Below are 17,909 nucleotides of genomic sequence, written 5' to 3' on the forward strand. Positions count from 1 at the left end.
TTCACGAAAGGGTCGCTTAAAGTTTGAGGTGGGGTACTTCAAGCAGTCAATCATTATGCCCCTGTTATCAATTTGAGAGATAAAGGCTGGGTGAAGGTAGTTAGCTACTTCTGCTGTAGCTAGTAATTTTTGTAAACTGGTATGCCATTTGCATAACATCAGTACGGTACAGCTGTATGTAGTATTGTACTTTAAACACCCATAAAACTACAAACGGGCAATTATATGCATGGTATGCATGACGTTTCAAGAAAAACTTTTAGCTCTACTATTTCAGGAATATATATAATCAATCATCAAGCATTTCATTTTATTACTAAGCATGTGTAGATAGTTATTTGCTTACTGTAATTTGTATTCAATTTTACCTACTTTGTTAATATACAATGAATGATTGTCTGTCAACTTTTAATAGGTACTTCAAATGACAAAGTTAAAAATGCTCATTTGACCTTCTCTCCTGATCCACCACAAGTAAATGAATATATTAAATTTCACATCAGTGGAATTCTCAGTAAGATTTGTGTCTGTGGTGTATATAGATAGCTAATATTGTTGCCTAATTAACTCATATAGTTTAATCATAACATGTTATATTGTATAGTAAACATGTCACACTGTGGTATATAACTGATATACCCTGGTTAGTCACTATGTTTACCATGTCTGGTGTAAAATCCTTGCCCTCCTACATTAACTTACTATTATTATCCAGGATAGTCCACTGTATATATATATAGTTGATGTAATCTTGTGTCTGTCTTTATCTATATAAAGCTGAAAAGCTGTCTGTCTGCATTCTTTCCTCATGACACTGCTAATTCAGCAACCAAAGGACACATCAACAAGAGACTGTGGAAAAATTAAGCGCTCATCATCTAGCAACTCCAAGTTTGTTATAACAAATTGCTATGTGCTTTAATTTGTTCTGTCTAGCACCGTGAAGATGGGAGTGTCAAGCCAAAGCTCATTGAAACTTTTTTCATAAACTGCATGCATGACTGCAAGTAAGCACCTATACGCATGCTATTTAACTTGCTGTGAGACGGTGGCAATAATAATGTTATTAGTAACACAAACAACTTTTTTTAAATGACTATTGTACCTACGAGTCAATTCAATGTCCAGTCTAATAGTGCATTTACACTAGCAGTTGGGCATGGTACGGCACAGCATGGTACGCTTAATATTGCTAGTGTAAATGGGTATCGATCCGAGCCAAACCGTTACATACTTCAACCGTGCTGGCTCGGTACGGCACGGCACAGTAGACAAATTGAAACAAACCTTGCTATATCCTTGGCTACTGTACGTAAATATGATGGAGCTACTAGTGTAAACACACTATTACTTGTCACTCAGCCACGAGGTCACTGTCACGCGTCACTGTCTTTGCTCACGTGCCGTCCACCCTGCCCTACATCTTCCCCCTCCTTACTGAGAGTAACCATTGGGCAGTCAATCCCGGAATCTTGCTGGCAGGCGGATCAGTCTCCCATGACGAGTTCACCGGCTAGCCTCTGCCCTCCTTAAATTAGCCTCTACTTTGTTGCTGCCTGTCGATCTACGAGTCTGTGCCTTCCAGACAACCCCTGGACTTACCACTGTGTCCAAGCCAAGGTGCAGCAGTCTCCAGGTTGGTACTACACTTAGATACTCTCTGAATGGAGACATCTAGCACCTCACTGCTGGGGTCATTAATCTGTTGTATAAATACATTAGTAGGTGTTACCTTCTTAACTCTGTATGGCCCTTTGTAAGGCCGGTCCAGCTTAAACCTTGGTTCTACCTTCAGCATAACAATATCACCTTCCTCAGTTCTTGTATCCTTTGCTGTTTTGTCGTACTGGTACTTCTGTCCTTTCTAAGCTTGCCTTATTGCCTTCTGTACCAACTGTCTGGCTTGCTTCATCTCCCTGAATGACTCCTTACTATAATCCATCTCTATAACAGGAGAACGAGGTGAGGGAAGATAAAAATCTAAACTAGAAGGCACTCTTGCATCCCGGCCATATACTAAGGCGAATGGTGTTTCTCCACTTGAGGCCTGTGGGGTAGTCCGATAAGCAAAAAGTACCAGACCTAAAAGCTCATCCCAATCTTTTCCATTCTTACTAACCACCTTAGATGACATCTGTTTCAGTGTCCTATTCATCCTTTCAACTTTCGTGGATGCCCCTCAGATGTTGGCAGTTGAGTCATAACTAAAATCATTGCTGTCTCCTGTACTGTATCAGACAAAAATTCAGCAGCCCTATCATGTATAATATTCATGGGTACTCCATATTTCCAAATAAAATCAGCTAAACATACTGCCACGGTCTTAGCAGATCTATCAGCCACCGCGTAAACTTCAGACCACTTGGTTGGGTAGTCCTGCAGCACCAAAGCGTAGCGGTTTCCACTTCTGCTGACATCCATTTTCTTGAAATCCATGCTGATGACTTCAAAAGGTCCTCCAACAGAAATGCTCAGGCTTGGTCTTTCTCCTCTGCCCTTGCACTGAGGCACAGGTAACACAACTGGTACATTTCTTACTTACATCCTGTCTCATCCCTGGCCAGAAATACAATCTGCTCAGCTTCCCCATCAACTTCTTCTCAGAGAAATGCCCAGCAAACACTGGGTCATGATTCTCATCTACAACTTGTTGATGTAAATGGGCTGGAACTACTAATCGCCATCTGTTTGGCACTTCTGCTGACTCATAGTATAGGATTCCCTCCACAACATAGTAGCCTCGTTGAGCTGCAGCTAACACCTTCTCTCTCCTCACAGCACACTCTGGCAGACTCTTGCATTCAAGGTACTTAACTAAATCAGCTAGATCATCATCTTCTTGTTGTTCCTTCTGGATTTTCACAAAGGCAGGATCCAAGGTGTCATCACTAGCTACTCTTCAGACCTCATCTGTAGCAACCCCCACTGGAGCTCTAGACAAGCTATCAGCCACTACATTTGTATACCCTGGCTTATATTCTAGCTTCATCAGTGGCAGGAATCGGGACAATCTTAAATACCACTTGGCAAAGAGTCCTTTCGTTTGGCTCTTCAATTGTGATATGAATGCACTAACTAGTGCTTGGTGATCTGTGTAAACAGTAACAGAGTGACCAAGTAAATACACTTCAAAATATTCTACACCAAACACTAGTGCCGCCACCTCTAGTTCAGTGGGGGCATACTTACTTTCTGCTGGATTAGTTTGCCTGCTTGCAAATGTGATTGGATGTCAACTGCCATCATCTCCTCGCTGTTCTAGCACTGCCCCAAAACCCCTGGAACTTATGCCTGTCCACAGGAAGAATTCCTGTGACAAGGTCTGGTGGCCGAAGTACAGGTGCTGTCACCAACAATATTTTCAACTTCTCAAATGCCTCCTCACATTCCGAGTCCCCCACAAACCTCACCATCTTGTCTGTGGCCTTATCTTTCCTAGTCAGTGCCATCAAGGGCCTAGCAATCGAAGCTAAGTCTTTTACATGCCTCCTGTAAAAGTTAACCGTTCCTAGGAAACTCTTCACTGCCCTGGTATCAGACGGACGATGGAACTCTGCAATGGCTTGTACCTTCTCACACAGGATAACATGTAGCCCAGATACTCTATCTCTCTTTGTCCAAAAGCACATTTGCCTGGCTTGATCCTTAATCCAGCCTCCTCCAAGTGCTTTAATACCAGCCCCACATGGACCAGATGTTCCTCAATGGACTTAGACACAATTAATATGTCATCTAAATAGACATAAACAAACTTCCATTGATCTCCCGCAAACAGCTGGTTCATCAACCACTGGAAGGTCGCAGGTGCATTTGGAAGTCCAAATAGCATTCTTCTCTATTGGTAAAGTCCTTGGTGACAAGTGAAAGCTGTCTTACTCCTTGATGATTCCACCATTTTGACTTGATGGTATCCTTTCATGAGGTCGAGAGTAGAAAAAATTTCTCCCTTGTGATGTCCAATGGTATCAATCAGTTCATCTATTCTTGGAATAGGGTAGCTATCAGGGACGGTGATTTTGTTAGCCCACGATAATCAACACAAATTCTGAGATTGCCATCTTTCTTCCTGACTAGCACCAATCCAGAGGCATATGGACTGCTAGAAGGTTCGATGCATCCAGTGTCCAGTAGTTTTCAAGTTCTGTCTCAAGTTCTGCTCAAAGTGCATATGGAAGTCTGCGTGGGGCTGTCCGTACAGGCTTATTACAGACGAGTTCAATCTGGTGCTCAACTAGATCCGTCTCTCCTAACTCTGACTCTGACAAAGCAAAGACATGCTGTCATGCACATAGCAGCTTTATGAATGCTTGTTTGTCATCCTCTGAGCACCCATCACCAATTACCAGCTGTTCCTTGAGTTTGTTCTGCTGATCCAGCAACTCCTGTGTCTCAATCCTAGCTATCATTGGCTCTTCTGATTGTTCCCAGACTGGGTCATCACGTCCAACAATTGAGATCTCCTCAATTTCCCCCACTGCTTGGTCCCTAGGTACTACTATTGGTGAGGTACTCCAATTGTTGATAGGAATATAAACTTCCTCTGCTCCGGTCCATAACTCTTTTACAAAATCACAGCTGTGTGCTGCAAGATTACTCGTTGGGCCCAAGATGCCGACTATCTCTTTAGTATTCTGGGATGTGTGGTTGAGTTTGGCCTTTACTACTCGTACCTCACGTGGGCCAAGACGCAATTCCTTGACAAGCGTAATCTGTAGCATGGAAGGTTGGGCTTGGGTATTCTCCTTAGGACTAGATTCTGTCTTTATGTCACCTTGGTCTGGCTCAACTATAGTACCATCAGCTTGAGCAATCTGGAACTTTAAAGCCTCTAGTGCATTGGTTCCCAGCAGTACTCTACAAGTTTGAAGCTCTCCCCTCTAGATAGGTTTGTCAGAATCCAAAATGTAACATGGGACCATTTGAGCACTTCCTGTAGCCTCTACTGATATCTGTAGACTCACAATCTCAGTGGCCCTCAAGGATTCAGCTCTTGCCCCCGTGGCTGTTGAGTTATGAAGTGGTTCCACTTGTGGCACTCGTCTTGGGACCATTGCTGCTCCACCTTGATATTTGGTAACATTTGGCGACGTACCAAAGATATCTGAGCTCCAAAATCTAAGAAGGCCCTGGTTCTAACTCCATCAACATTCACTATTACTGTGTAAATAGGACCTCTGACATCTGCTTCTGCTCTACAACCAGCATCGGATAGTGCAAGGGCCTGTGGGTCATAACTCGAACACAGTTCTTCTTCAGGAAAACTGATCATCCTTCCAGATGGTGGACCTGTCTCAACTCCAGGGCACGACAGAGTCACTGTCATTTCTGCCCTTGCAACAGATTTACTAACCACTTCACGTGACATGCTACTGCTTCCCTTCTGTACACTGCCATGACTGGCCTCCAGTAATCTCTGTTGGTCTCTTCTCCCATAATTAAGACCACTTGTAGTCCTTCTCTCTCATACCTCCACAACTGATTCTGCCTTGAGTAGCTTATGCAATAATTCTTGAACTGAGCCATCAATCAGTTCTTTTACTTCTAATTGCAATTTGACAGGTACCGTGTTCCACATTATCGATTCCAACACTTGATCAGTGAGCTTCCGGGGGGGCATCTGCTGGTAATCTCGCATGGCATTAACAAGACCTTGTACAGACCGAAACTGGCTATACTGAAATTCATGGCAACATTGGTAGGCAGTGCGTGGGTCCATGTGAACACCATACTGCCCCTTATAAATACTCACAATACTAGTACAACATGCCTTATCTGATGCCATCAGTGTTCTTTGCCATGTGCTTTTGGCCAGGCCAGTGATAAACCAAGAGAACCAGTAGGCTCGCTGCTGATCTGACCAGCCCATATCATTGGTGGTCTCTACAAAGTCCTCTAACCAGACATCGAAATCTTCTTCACCTGTCTTGCCACTAAATGTATCTACATGGCCACACAACTCCTTGAATCCCCAGGGGCGCAATTGTGCATCATTCCATTGTGAGGTTCTGGGGGTAGCTCTCTTACTTCCACTTTCTGAAGAAACCCGTTTGTCCCTCTTTCGATCCATGCAGTCAACTGCAGCCCACTTCCTTGTGCGATCTCCTGATGTTGAGGATTGCCCACTTTGTGGCACTACAGGTACATTATCATCTGATGAATCTGAACTTTCGTCCTTACTTAGGCTGGAATTGTGGTCATGTACTTCACCAGTTTGGCTGCTACCAGAATGTTGGGATATCTTCACCCTACTCATCGATTGAGCCCCACACTTAGTCTCTGTGACAGCGGCATTTATCACATGTTAAGTTCTGCCAATAGCCCTTCTCGCTCTCGCTGTGATTCTAAGCATAACTGTTCAAGCACCTCTTGCACTTTGTTGCGATCACGCGAGCTGGCCAGCTGCTGTTTGCTTAGTGATGCACATTCAGACTCTAATTTATTAATGCGTTTAATAAGTGACCCTCTCTTGCGACACTTGTAACAACAGTAGAGGATTGCCTTACTATGACATTGAGTGACGGCTTCATATAAGGCTTCATCCAGGCGATCGGGAACTCTTGTGCATATCATGTGTTCCCAAGTATCACACAAATCACATTTCATGGCCTGGTTCTCTTGTCCCACTGCTCTTCTGCATATTCCGCAGTTATCCTTCTCTATAACTTATGTGTTCCTTCCTCCGGGAGTCCACATCATCAGCTCTTCCACATGTATCTCAGTAGGACCTCCAAGTTGTGAGACGGCGGCAATAATAATATTATTAGTAACACAAACAACTTTTTTAAAACGACTATTGTACCTACGAGTCAGTTCAATGTCCAGTCTAACTTGTCACTCAGCCACGAGGTCACTGTCACTTGTCACTGCCTTTGCCCACATGCCATCCGCCTGCCTTACATTTACATGCCCATGTATTTATAAACACATTTTAGTTGGCTACATCCCAGTATGTGCAGTTGGCTTAGTGGTCAAATGATGCACTTCAGTCATCAAGACACACAGTAGTGTGTTGTGCGGCCCAAGAAGCTGGCGCGCAACACCGTGAGTACAGTATATTGACAGGAAGAAAGAAAACACAATTTTCGCACCTCCGTAGCTCTGTGCTTCCTTGATGAAACAAGACGATTTTTGCTGTGGACACTCCCTCTACCTTCAGCACTCCACATTCTAAATTTGAGCAAAATCGCTTTAAGTGTTCCCGAGATATGCGACTTTATAAATTGGCCTAGTTTCTTGTTTTTTTTCTTCCTCTTTTCGCACATTTAAGGTATATGCTGGTTTTTTGGGTCAGGTTGTATTAAGGGTCGCATAGCTTAAAATGTGTTCAGAGGGTTAAATCCTGCAGATTTAGGAAGAAATGGATGACACTACTTCAGATCAACATAGACAGTGATCATAAGCTAACCACAAAACCAATTAAGAGATAACATAGTTCATTAAGCAGGAATATCGCTTCAGATTAGCTGCATGTACCTCTCACCATGTATTAAGGATTATGAAGATATAAAGTGGAAAAACAAAGTCAACTATGTTTTTTTGAATGCCATTGGAGTGCCTGTAATATTTCCACAATATTTACCATAATTGGATATAAAATAATGAACTTATGAAGTAATTAATATTGTGACTCATAATACCCCCATATGACTTGTAATATGAGCACTTACAGTGCTTTAGAGAAAAGATCATACAGCCCACCACATGGTAGGATAATTTTAGAAATTTTAGGATAGTGTAGTTTATGGGTACACCTTTACCTACAAGTAGTATGAAAAATTGGGGTCACATTATTAGGTGATAAGAATGGTCATATCTTAAGTGACTCATAATACCCACATATACCTTACAAAAACTGCTATAAAACGCGAACGCAATATCCAATTGCCTTGAAATTTGGCACACTGAAGGGGAGTATAAAGACGCATCTCTATACCAACTGTGGCTAGAATACGATAAACAGGAAAAGAGTTATGAGTGATTATTCACGAAAAATAACACTAATATGTTGTCACGCCTACAGGGTAAACCGCGTATGGGAAGAAGTTGAAAATCGATGGGTGAATAGGTTAACTATTGAACCTCATACCTTTTGTGGTTTGAAAGAAATCAAGCTAAAAACCTGGAAGATACAACGAAAAAACCAACAGTGTGTAACAATTATGCAATCGAGATTTATAGCTAATAAAAAACTACTACTTGCCACGCCTACCAGATAAACCGCTTGGGGTAATGCTTTGAAAATCGCTGTATAGATGGAGTAATCATCTTAGAAAGGCTCTTCAATGGTGTAGAAGAATGAGACTTAAAGCCACGGAGTTATAACACGAAATCCAACTTGGTGCAGCAAGTGCGAGATCGAGATATTCTAATAGAGCAGTCATCCTAATAGAGCAGTCACCCTGAAAAAAATTCAAGAGATCAGCTAGAAACAAGTAACCTGTATAGAGATCAACTACAAACAAGTTACCCTGTAGAGAGATCAGCTACAAACAATTCACCCTGTAGAGAAATCAGCTAGAAGAAGTTACCTTGTAGGGAGTTCATGCAACTATGGAAAGAGATAGTTCAGCTAGAAGAAATCACCTTGTAGAATTCAGCTACAAAGAAACTACCATGTAGAGAGTTCAGCTACAAACAAATCGCCCTGTAGAGAGATCAATAGAAGAAATTACCTTGTAGAGAGTTCAGCTACAAAGAAACCATCATGTAGAGAGTTCAGTTGCAAACAAATCACCTGTAGAGAGTTCAGCTACAAACAAATCTCCCTGTAGAGAGATCAGCTAGAAGAAGTTTCCTTGTAGAGAGTTCAGCTACAAACAAATCACCCTCTAGAAAGATCAGCTAGAAGAAGTCACCTTGTAGAGAGTTCAGTTACAAAGAAACCACCATGTAGAGAGTTCAGCTACAAAGAAACCATCATGCATGTAGAAAGTTCAGCTACAAAGAAACCACCATGTAGATGGTTCAGCTACAAACTAGTGACCTTGTAGAGACATCAGTTACCTTGTAGAGAGTTCAGCTACAAAGAACCATCATGTAGAGAGTTCAGCTGCAAACAAATCACCTGTAGAGAGTTCAGCTACAAACAAATCACCCTGTAGAGAGATCAGCTAGAAGAAATTACCTTGTAGAGAGTTCAGCTGCAAAGAAATCACCCTGTAGAAAATTCAGCCACAAACACAAATTGCCCTGTAGAAGGATCAGTTAGAAGAAGTTACCTTGTAGAGAATTCAGCTACAAAGAAACCATTCTGTATAGAGCTCAGCTGCAAACAAATAACCTGCACAGAATTCAGCTACAAACAAATCACCCTGTAGAGAGACCAGCTAGAAGAAGTTACCTTGTAGATCGTTCAGCTACAAACAATTCACCCTGTAGAGAGAGCAGCTAGAAGAAGTCACCTTGTAGAGTGTTCAGTTACAAAGAAACCACCATGGAGAGTTCTGTAATAAATAAATGTATTGTTTAAATATAATTTGTACATAGTTTTACTGATAAAATCAGAAATATTTAAAGTACATCTGCTTCATCTTTTCTTCTTCCTGTGGTAAAGAAAAAGAGACAGGTTAAAAAAGTCCCAAAGCCAGTCATAGGCCGGCTTTGGAGTATACAAATACAAAAAGAAATGAAATCTAATCCAAAACAGCCAAGCTGTAAAAAAAGAGTGTTGCCCCCAAAAAGGCCAGGGTGAAAGAAGATGTGAAATCCAAGGTGGCAGACAAGAAATGGCTGTGATGGTAGGTTAATGGCAAAAATTTTAATTATGACAATTCAGGTGAATTTGTGTTGTCTCCTCCAAGTTTCACTAGAATTCGGCACCAAATTCACCTGAATTGTCGTAATTAAAATTTTTGCCATTAACCTACCATCACAGCCATTTCTTGGCCTACACCTTGGATTTCTCATCTTTTTTCACCCTGGCCTTTTTGGGGGCCGCGCTCTATTTTTACAGTTTGGCTGTTTTGGTTTAGATATCACTTCTTTTTGTATTGCAAGCCACAAAACTGGCCATCAACTGGCTTTGGTGCTTACTTTTAACTTGTTTTTTTTTTCTTTTCTTTTCTGCAGGAATTGTGGAACAAAAGAAGCAGTTTTGTGTATAGCTTTTTGTCTGATTAAAAGTATTTGTATATTTAACAATAAATGATAATCACATACTGTAGGTAATAAGGTGACTTCTTATACATAACTGAACTGTAGCTGAAACTCTCATTGTTTGTAGCTGAACTCTTTTCAGGGTGACTTGTTCTAGCTGAATTCTCTACATGATGATTTGTTTCCAGCACATATTTCTACAGGGTGATTTGTTTGTAGTTGATCTCTCTACAGGGTGATTTGTTTGTAGCTGATCTCTCTACAGGGTGACTTATTTCTAGCTGAACTCTCTACTGGGCGACTTATTCCTAACTGATCTCTCTACATGGTCATTTGTTTCCAGCACATATACTGGGTGAAGCTGATCTCTATAGAGTAACTTGCATTACGCTGATATCTCTACAGGGTAACTTGTTCTAGCTGATCTCTCTACAGGGTGATTTGTTTGTAGTTGATCTCAATATGGGCTACTTGTTTCTAGCTGATCTCTCTTCACGGTGACTGCTCTATTAGGATGACTGCTCTATTAGAGTATCTCGATCACGCACTTGCTACACCAAGTTGGATTTCGAGTTGTAACTTTGTGGCTTTAAGTATGATTCTTGTACAGCGATTTTCAAAGCATTACTCCAAGCAGTTTTTCTGGTAGGCGTGGCAAGTAATCTTTTTTTTAATTAGCGAATCTCAATTGCGTAATTGTTACACACTGTTGATTGTTTCATTGTATCTTTGTGGTTTTTAGCTCGATTTCTTTCAAATCACAAATGGTTTGAGGTTAGTATTACCTATTCACCCACCGATTTTCAGCTTTTTCCCATTAACGATTTACCCTGTAGGCGTGACAACATATTGCCATTATTATTGGTGTTATTTTTCATGAACAATCGCTAATAACTCCTTGACTGTTTATCATATTCCAGCAAATCTTGGTACCAAGATGTGCCTTTATACCCCCTTCTGTGTGCCAAATTTCAAGGCAATCAGATATGGCACTCGCATTTCATGGCAGTTTTTGTAAGTGTGCAAAAAGAGGAAGAAAAATAGGAAAAAAATGAAGAAACTAAGCCAATTTTTGAACTCGCATATCTTGGGAACGCTTGAAGTGATTTCACTTAAATTTGGTTAGTGGTGTACTGAAGTTGGTGGGTGTGTCCATAGCAAAATTGGTCTTGTTTTATAAAGGCAACACAGAGCTACGGAGGTGCGGAAATCGCATTTTTTTTCTTCCTGTCAATATACTCACGGGTGTTGCCACTGGCTTCTTGGCCACACAACACACTACCATGTGTCTCGATGTGCAGGTGTGGGTTTGAATCTGTGTTGGTTCAATTTCATTTTCATTTTGTTTATCCAGCCTTTTTGTGTACTTTTTTCTGAACCTTTTTGTTGCACGTTTTTTTTTCCTGATATGAGTTATCTTATTGTGAAGCTTTTTTATGACACCTCTCATCTCTATCTCATTTGGCATTTTATTATGAACTTTTTTATGACACCTTTATCTCTCATTGTGCACCTTCCTTTTCCAAAACACCAGGTATAACTCACTGGAAATACATGTGATGCATTATTTAAAGGAATAATTTAATGTCACTATCATTAACTGCACCCATAATCACTTTATGATATGCCTACCAAACACCTCAGCACATAATTTCATGCTTAACTTTTGTCACTGAAGTTAAGTAGTTATACTGATAATAGAGTGTATACAGGGAAATAAAGTTCTCCACATAGACTTACTTTTTCCCACTGTGTGAGACTTTTCATGTCATGCACCATTCTTTCTCATTGTGCACTTAGTATACCTTTTTCAAAAAAACATTAATGCTTATAAGTGTTTCTTTTGTACTTACAATAAATGCCATTGAGTATTACCTTTTAAGTGAGTTGATGTTAATAAGCAGGATACACTGGGTATAGAGCAGACTATACAAACAATAATTTGATGTAGAATAATATGTTACAATTCACGTGGGCAGATCAAAGGAATTTTAGGTTGATATTACCCTGTGGTCAGGACATTATCTGTATAATGCCCTGTGGTTAAGGGATTATTTTTATAATGCCCTCTAGCTCATGAGGTAGCGGTACCACCCGGTTTGTTTTATAAAAGCTCAGACTGAAATCGATTATGAGAATAAACTAATGCTTACGTGACTATTATCACGAATTGGAGTTTGGCCACAAGAAAAAACTCAGAATGAGGCGTTTCAGTATCCTTACCATTCTACAAGTTGGGAAACTTTACTTTAAGGTGAGAACTAGTCTTATTACGCATAAACAAGGGTTTTGAATACAGACCATACTCACATTACAGATAACACGAGTTAACCAATCTGCAATGAAGCTTACCCCTTTAGCCCTTTAGTATATGTTGTAATTAGTCTTTAACAACTCAATAGCATTAAAACTTTTGTAAATTCCCCACATTTCACAAAAACTCAACTTTTCCATGATATCTTTAGGACTTGTCCGTTTATTATAACAAACTTAACTGCAATATTGCCCTGAAAATTTTGCACGCCACCCAAAATTCCACCTTTAAAAATCATCCTAGAGACCTTTTACACGACAAAAATCACCTTTACAGAGTAGTACTAGTCCATATAATATATAACATTAAATATAACAAAACGCTTACAGATGGCCGGATATAATCTTTTTTAAATCGCCAAAACTCTAAGTTTAGTCTCACTGCCTGCTTGACCACAGTTGCAAGGCTAGAGGCTAAACAAAGCAGTGCACAGCCACCATTGTATGTCACAATAACAAACTCACCAGTGGGATATGCCTTTTGGGGTTCTGATGAGTGTAGGCCCTCTGCACCTTGTCTTTTCGTTTATCTTCAATCAGGCTGCTTGTCTTCTTCATCCATTGAAACCATATCGAGGCATTAACTTTCCATATCAACACTTTCTTTCAGCAGCATATTTAGATACTGCAGGATTATTTCAGGGCTGGATTTCAGATTTCAGAAGTGCTTCAGTCCTGGCGCTACTATAAGAGATATACTAGCTAGATATCTGCAACTTCGCAATTGGGATCCCACTCACGATAGGTTCGCCACCACGCCCATCAATTAAAGATCTAGGTGGACTAATAGCAATAGAGTACGGAGACCACACCTCTTAACAGTCTAGCTATTTACTTAGTAAACACTATGACCTTACCCTTCCTAGCTTGGCTGACTCAATATATACTCTAATACAACAGTCACTCTAATACAACTGTCATGTATGAGAACAGTCATAAGTTACATTGTAGCTAGCTGTGCTACAACAAAAAACTAAAAAAAAAGGATTTAAAAATGAGGTAGAGATCTATAGAATAAAAAGCAGTGAAACAAAAGATGAATGATGTTATTACAGCATAGCTCGGTGGGAAAGTCCCTACTCTGGCACATTAATTGTTCAATGCCAAAGTAGGGTCTTCCCACTGAGCTATGCTGTAATATCATCATTCATCTCTTGTTTCACTGCTTGTTATACTTTATTTTTAAATTAACATTTGAAAAAAATACTTATAATGAATCCAGTGGTTTCACTTGCATTGGCATGAGTGGTTAATCACATGACAGCCTATTAGCCTGTAATAGAAGTGTTACATAATAGTTGTAACACAGGAACCCATGGTCTGCCTGATATGTCCACTCTCGGGCCTACGGCCCTTGTGCTTTGGGTGGACATGTCAGCAGACCACTCATTCGTGTCCATGTTACAACTGTACTTAGTATAGTGTGCCCACAGCCATTTCAAATAAATGTTAGATCCTTACCATGTATGCAAATTTAATTCTTAGTGATTTTGTCACTAAGTTATTTATATGAAATCTACTCAATAGTGAAAAGTTCATAATTTCGTAGATCTGGCTAGCTACCAATGGAAAATCTAGAACATTTTGTGTGTTCTATTAGAAATCCTCAACAAAAACATGTGTGCTCTATTAGAGCATTACAAAATTAATGAAATAATCTTTGTAATACTGTACTATTGCAACTTCTCTAGTATTCCATTGAATCAAAGCCGATGATCATTGTGGTACAGCTTGTGGCAGGATAGTACACTACTATTAAGACCTACTCGCACCAATCGTCATCATCATAATCATCATAATAAGTGCTATGCTAATAAAACTTGTGACAACAGGCTGGACATTGTATTTTAGCATGAAAAGTGCAGGATTTGCTTTGTAAAAATTGAGCAACTGCAACTTATCATGTTTTGCATTAAAAATCGAGATACTCTAATAGAACAGTCACTGCAAAATCTTAGTTGACAATTAGTGTATCTAACTTGGAAGGAATTTACTTTGTTATAAAATGGTATTGCAAATAAATACAGGCACTACATATGTATTACAAATTTATATAGCCATGAACAAGCAAACACAAAATTATATCAAAACCTCTCAGTGACTCTGCATCACTTTTTATTGCACTTATAATTAGATAATTGATTTGTGTATTGTAACTCTTTTTTTCCCTCAGCATGCCAACAGGGCTGACTACTCAGTATAAATAATAAATTAATCAAATATCAGTAGCTATAAATTGTCATTAGTATCAGATCAGTAGGTAGTTTTCTGTATTGGTAGAGCACTAGTTTGATCATATCATCTTCATTGCACCTGTAGATAAGAAGAACAATGATTTGTGTAAAAACTAGGGCTACACCAATTCTATTTTCATGAAGTATCGGAATCGGCCATTATATTGTTGCAGATACCGATTCTTATCACGTGCGAGAAAAAAATAATGTTCGTTTGTACTTGCTTATTTTACTAGCACAGTGGACGCCTATATAAAAGCATCAAGTATAACACTAATAGCTAACTACCAGCAAAATTACTGATCTACAGGTGATCTATGCTGAAACCTATGTGTGAAAACGCTTTACTGAGAAAAAATCAATATACTCTAATAGAACAGTCAATAACTCTAATAGAGTAGAAGTGACTGTTTCAGTATTAGAATATTTTGTGTTTTTGTAAGCACCATTATGATATTATCTACACTTCTCTAGAAGAATACTGGAATATCCACTGGTTTGCATTTCAGTGACTTCTTTCTTTGTGAATCTGAATTGGCTACTTCATGAACCATACTGATAACGTGTACAAGAATACCATTAAATGCACTATAATAAATGTGTGCACTATGAAGTAGCTACTTTAAGGTACTTGGTATCGGTACTTGTTCTTGCAGATACTTCTCAGCTGAGTACTTCGTATTTGAAGTATCGGCAAAAAGTGGAATCGGTGCAGCCCTAGTAAAACAAATTAAACTTCAAAGCTCAAAGCCAATTTATGGTTGGATTTGGGTATATATTTAAACAACAAAAAGAAGTGAAATCCACACAAAAACAGCCAATTTCAAGCTGTATAAAGTCTGGGTGAAAATTTTATGAAATGAAAAGTGGCGGCCATGGAATGGCTACAATGATGTGGATGATAATAAATTTTAATAATAGCCTTTGTGCATTAATAAAATTTATTATCATCAACGTCATTGCAGCAATTTCATGGCCACCGCCTTTGATTTCATAACTTTTCACCCAGGCTTTTTAAAGGCCACATCTTTTTTATACAGATTGGCTGTTTTTCAGTGGATAGTTTACATATGTGTGCTAAACACATTATCAATGGTATATACAATTGCCTTTGCTTAATTAGTCCAGCTGTTACCTGCCCACTCACATTGTTTCAACATACTAGCAAGATAGTTAAAAGTGACATCAACATGCATTCTGTATAAATGAATGGTGCTGATGTTAATCGCTTGTCATTACATTAGATTATATTGTAAGAATGTGGAGATGATGCTTTAGGGTAGGTACCAATGCTAGTAGTATACAAGCTGTGAAATAGGGTGCAGCCTTAAGAATACGCTAGTATGAAAAAGATGTGATATCAAAGGTGGGACGTCCAAGAAATGGCTGCATTACAGATACACATGTGGAATTATATGGTGAAGTACAAAGAAGATAGGACAGTATAATTGAAAAGTGATCTGAAGGACAAATGACAATCAATGCCAGACGCCTATGAAAACAACTTATTATAATGCTAATAATCGAAGCCATTTCTTGACCACCACCTTTGATATCACATCACTTTCTCACTAGCTTATTATTGGAAGGCCACACCCTTTTCACAACTTGGCTGTAGATATCATTTGTATATTGTCTATCTTTTTAAATTTTTTTTCAGCTAAGCAGGAAAACTAGTTTTTAAGTGACATTTGCACTATTTTGAAATTAATTTGTATTGTTTTGTAACTTCATATCAGTTGTTGAATGTCTCATGTATATATGGCTGCTCCCAAGATCTCGAAATGGTTGTTTTTCTCATTTTAACACATTGATATTTAAGCAGATTTCAATAGCATTACTAAAGGTTTGTATGTTGATAGTTTATAAGAGAATTCGACTAGTTTGCAAGTAGTTTTGCCAGTAGGTGTGACAACAAGTTGCACTACCACCGACTTCTTTATTAGAGTATATCGATCGCGTGACTCTTATGTACCTATTATTTCTTATTTTATTTGACTATTTAATATTTTTGTAGTACTCTAATAGAGCACACATTTTTTGAGCACTTTTTTCTTTCTATGTCTTCAACTTTGCATGAGTTAAGAAAAGTGCTTTCTATTTCCCTTCATTTATAAGGTAGAAATTAAGTAAGATGGGTAACTGACGGAGTGGTAAAGGGTTTGAGTATATATGTAGTGTGCGGATCTCTGGTTCAAACCCTGGACAATTTTTTTGACATTTTCGTGCTCGTTTTCTAACCTCTCGGTGACTGTTTTATTACTTGATCAAGCTTGTTTCACAAATATGGTTTTTGTTTTATATCTACTTAATGGATCATAATCAGCTGCTGATTATTTTTTTCAGTATGTAGTTTGCCCTGCAGGTGGTCTTGACAGTGAAATTTGCATTCATGTAGCTTTGTGTTTGTGATGAGAAATCACACCTGCTGTCATGGGTGATAATATCAGTTTTCCCAAACCCAGTTCATATGTGTATAATAATGTATATGTGCATATAATATAAAATTATTATATAAATGTATGTACAGCTGAGCAAGTTGATGGAGGAGAAGTAAGGGAGACAGGTTTCTTTGGCACTCATGTGATATCAGATCAAACCTATGACTTGTGCAATTTTCTATCAACTGTCAACATATCTTGTCCTCTCCATCCAGGTAACATGAAAGTAAAAGCACTCTTGTCATTGTGCACAGATTTCTATGTCCTCTGTCTAATTTTGCTATAGTTGAAACCCTCCTTTATTATGTTTAAAAATCAGGTAGAAATTAAATTTATACTTAAAAGTGCATTTTCGACAGCTCAGTCTTGTGTTTTATTTATAATCAAGGGTGCTGGAGAAAAAGCTGTTGCCCATCAAAATGTATCGGATGGGCTTAGCCTCCTTAAATATACCTGTAGCTGTCATTGAGCATTAACAATAATTGTGCTATAACTGTGCTATACAGTGGAACCTCATTTATCCTGATCCCACTTATTTGAATTCTCGGTTAACGGAACTAAGGAAATGACTGCTCTATTAGAGTAGTGACTGTTCTATTAGGGTAGTTGATCATACTAATATTTTTTAAAATTATTTATGCTATTTTAAGGCTATTTATACACAGTTTCAGAGATATATGAACTTTTCATACTTATGGACTACCCCTGGTCCCAAGGGATTTGGATAGCTGCAGTTCCACTATATTCTATAAATTCTTATATGTGACCCAATTTTGGAAAATCACTCTTAATGTCACATTTGACAACTCTATTATATTAATCAGCT

At 39.0% G+C, this 17,909-nt stretch overlaps 2 protein-coding genes across 2 annotated transcripts in view; one reads left to right on the forward strand and one right to left on the reverse strand.

Moving 5' to 3' along the window:
• Nucleotides 1–17,909, reverse strand: part of LOC136264318 (antiviral innate immune response receptor RIG-I-like) — a 174,612-nt gene that overhangs the window by 135,260 nt on the left and 21,443 nt on the right. The gene's annotated exons all lie outside the window — the stretch shown is intronic.
• LOC136264538 (putative phosphatidylglycerol/phosphatidylinositol transfer protein DDB_G0282107) overlaps nucleotides 1–17,909 on the forward strand; it is a 42,137-nt gene that overhangs the window by 15,034 nt on the left and 9,194 nt on the right. Inside the window, exons 2-3 of the mRNA XM_066059304.1 lie at nucleotides 416–514; nucleotides 17,173–17,298. Of these exons, the coding sequence (XP_065915376.1) occupies nucleotides 416–514; nucleotides 17,173–17,298 (225 nt within the window). The remainder of the gene's footprint in view (nucleotides 1–415; nucleotides 515–17,172; nucleotides 17,299–17,909) is intronic.

Source organism: Dysidea avara, chromosome 8 (genome assembly GCF_963678975.1).
Source record: "Dysidea avara chromosome 8, odDysAvar1.4, whole genome shotgun sequence".
Classification (NCBI taxonomy): domain Eukaryota; kingdom Metazoa; phylum Porifera; class Demospongiae; order Dictyoceratida; family Dysideidae; genus Dysidea; species Dysidea avara.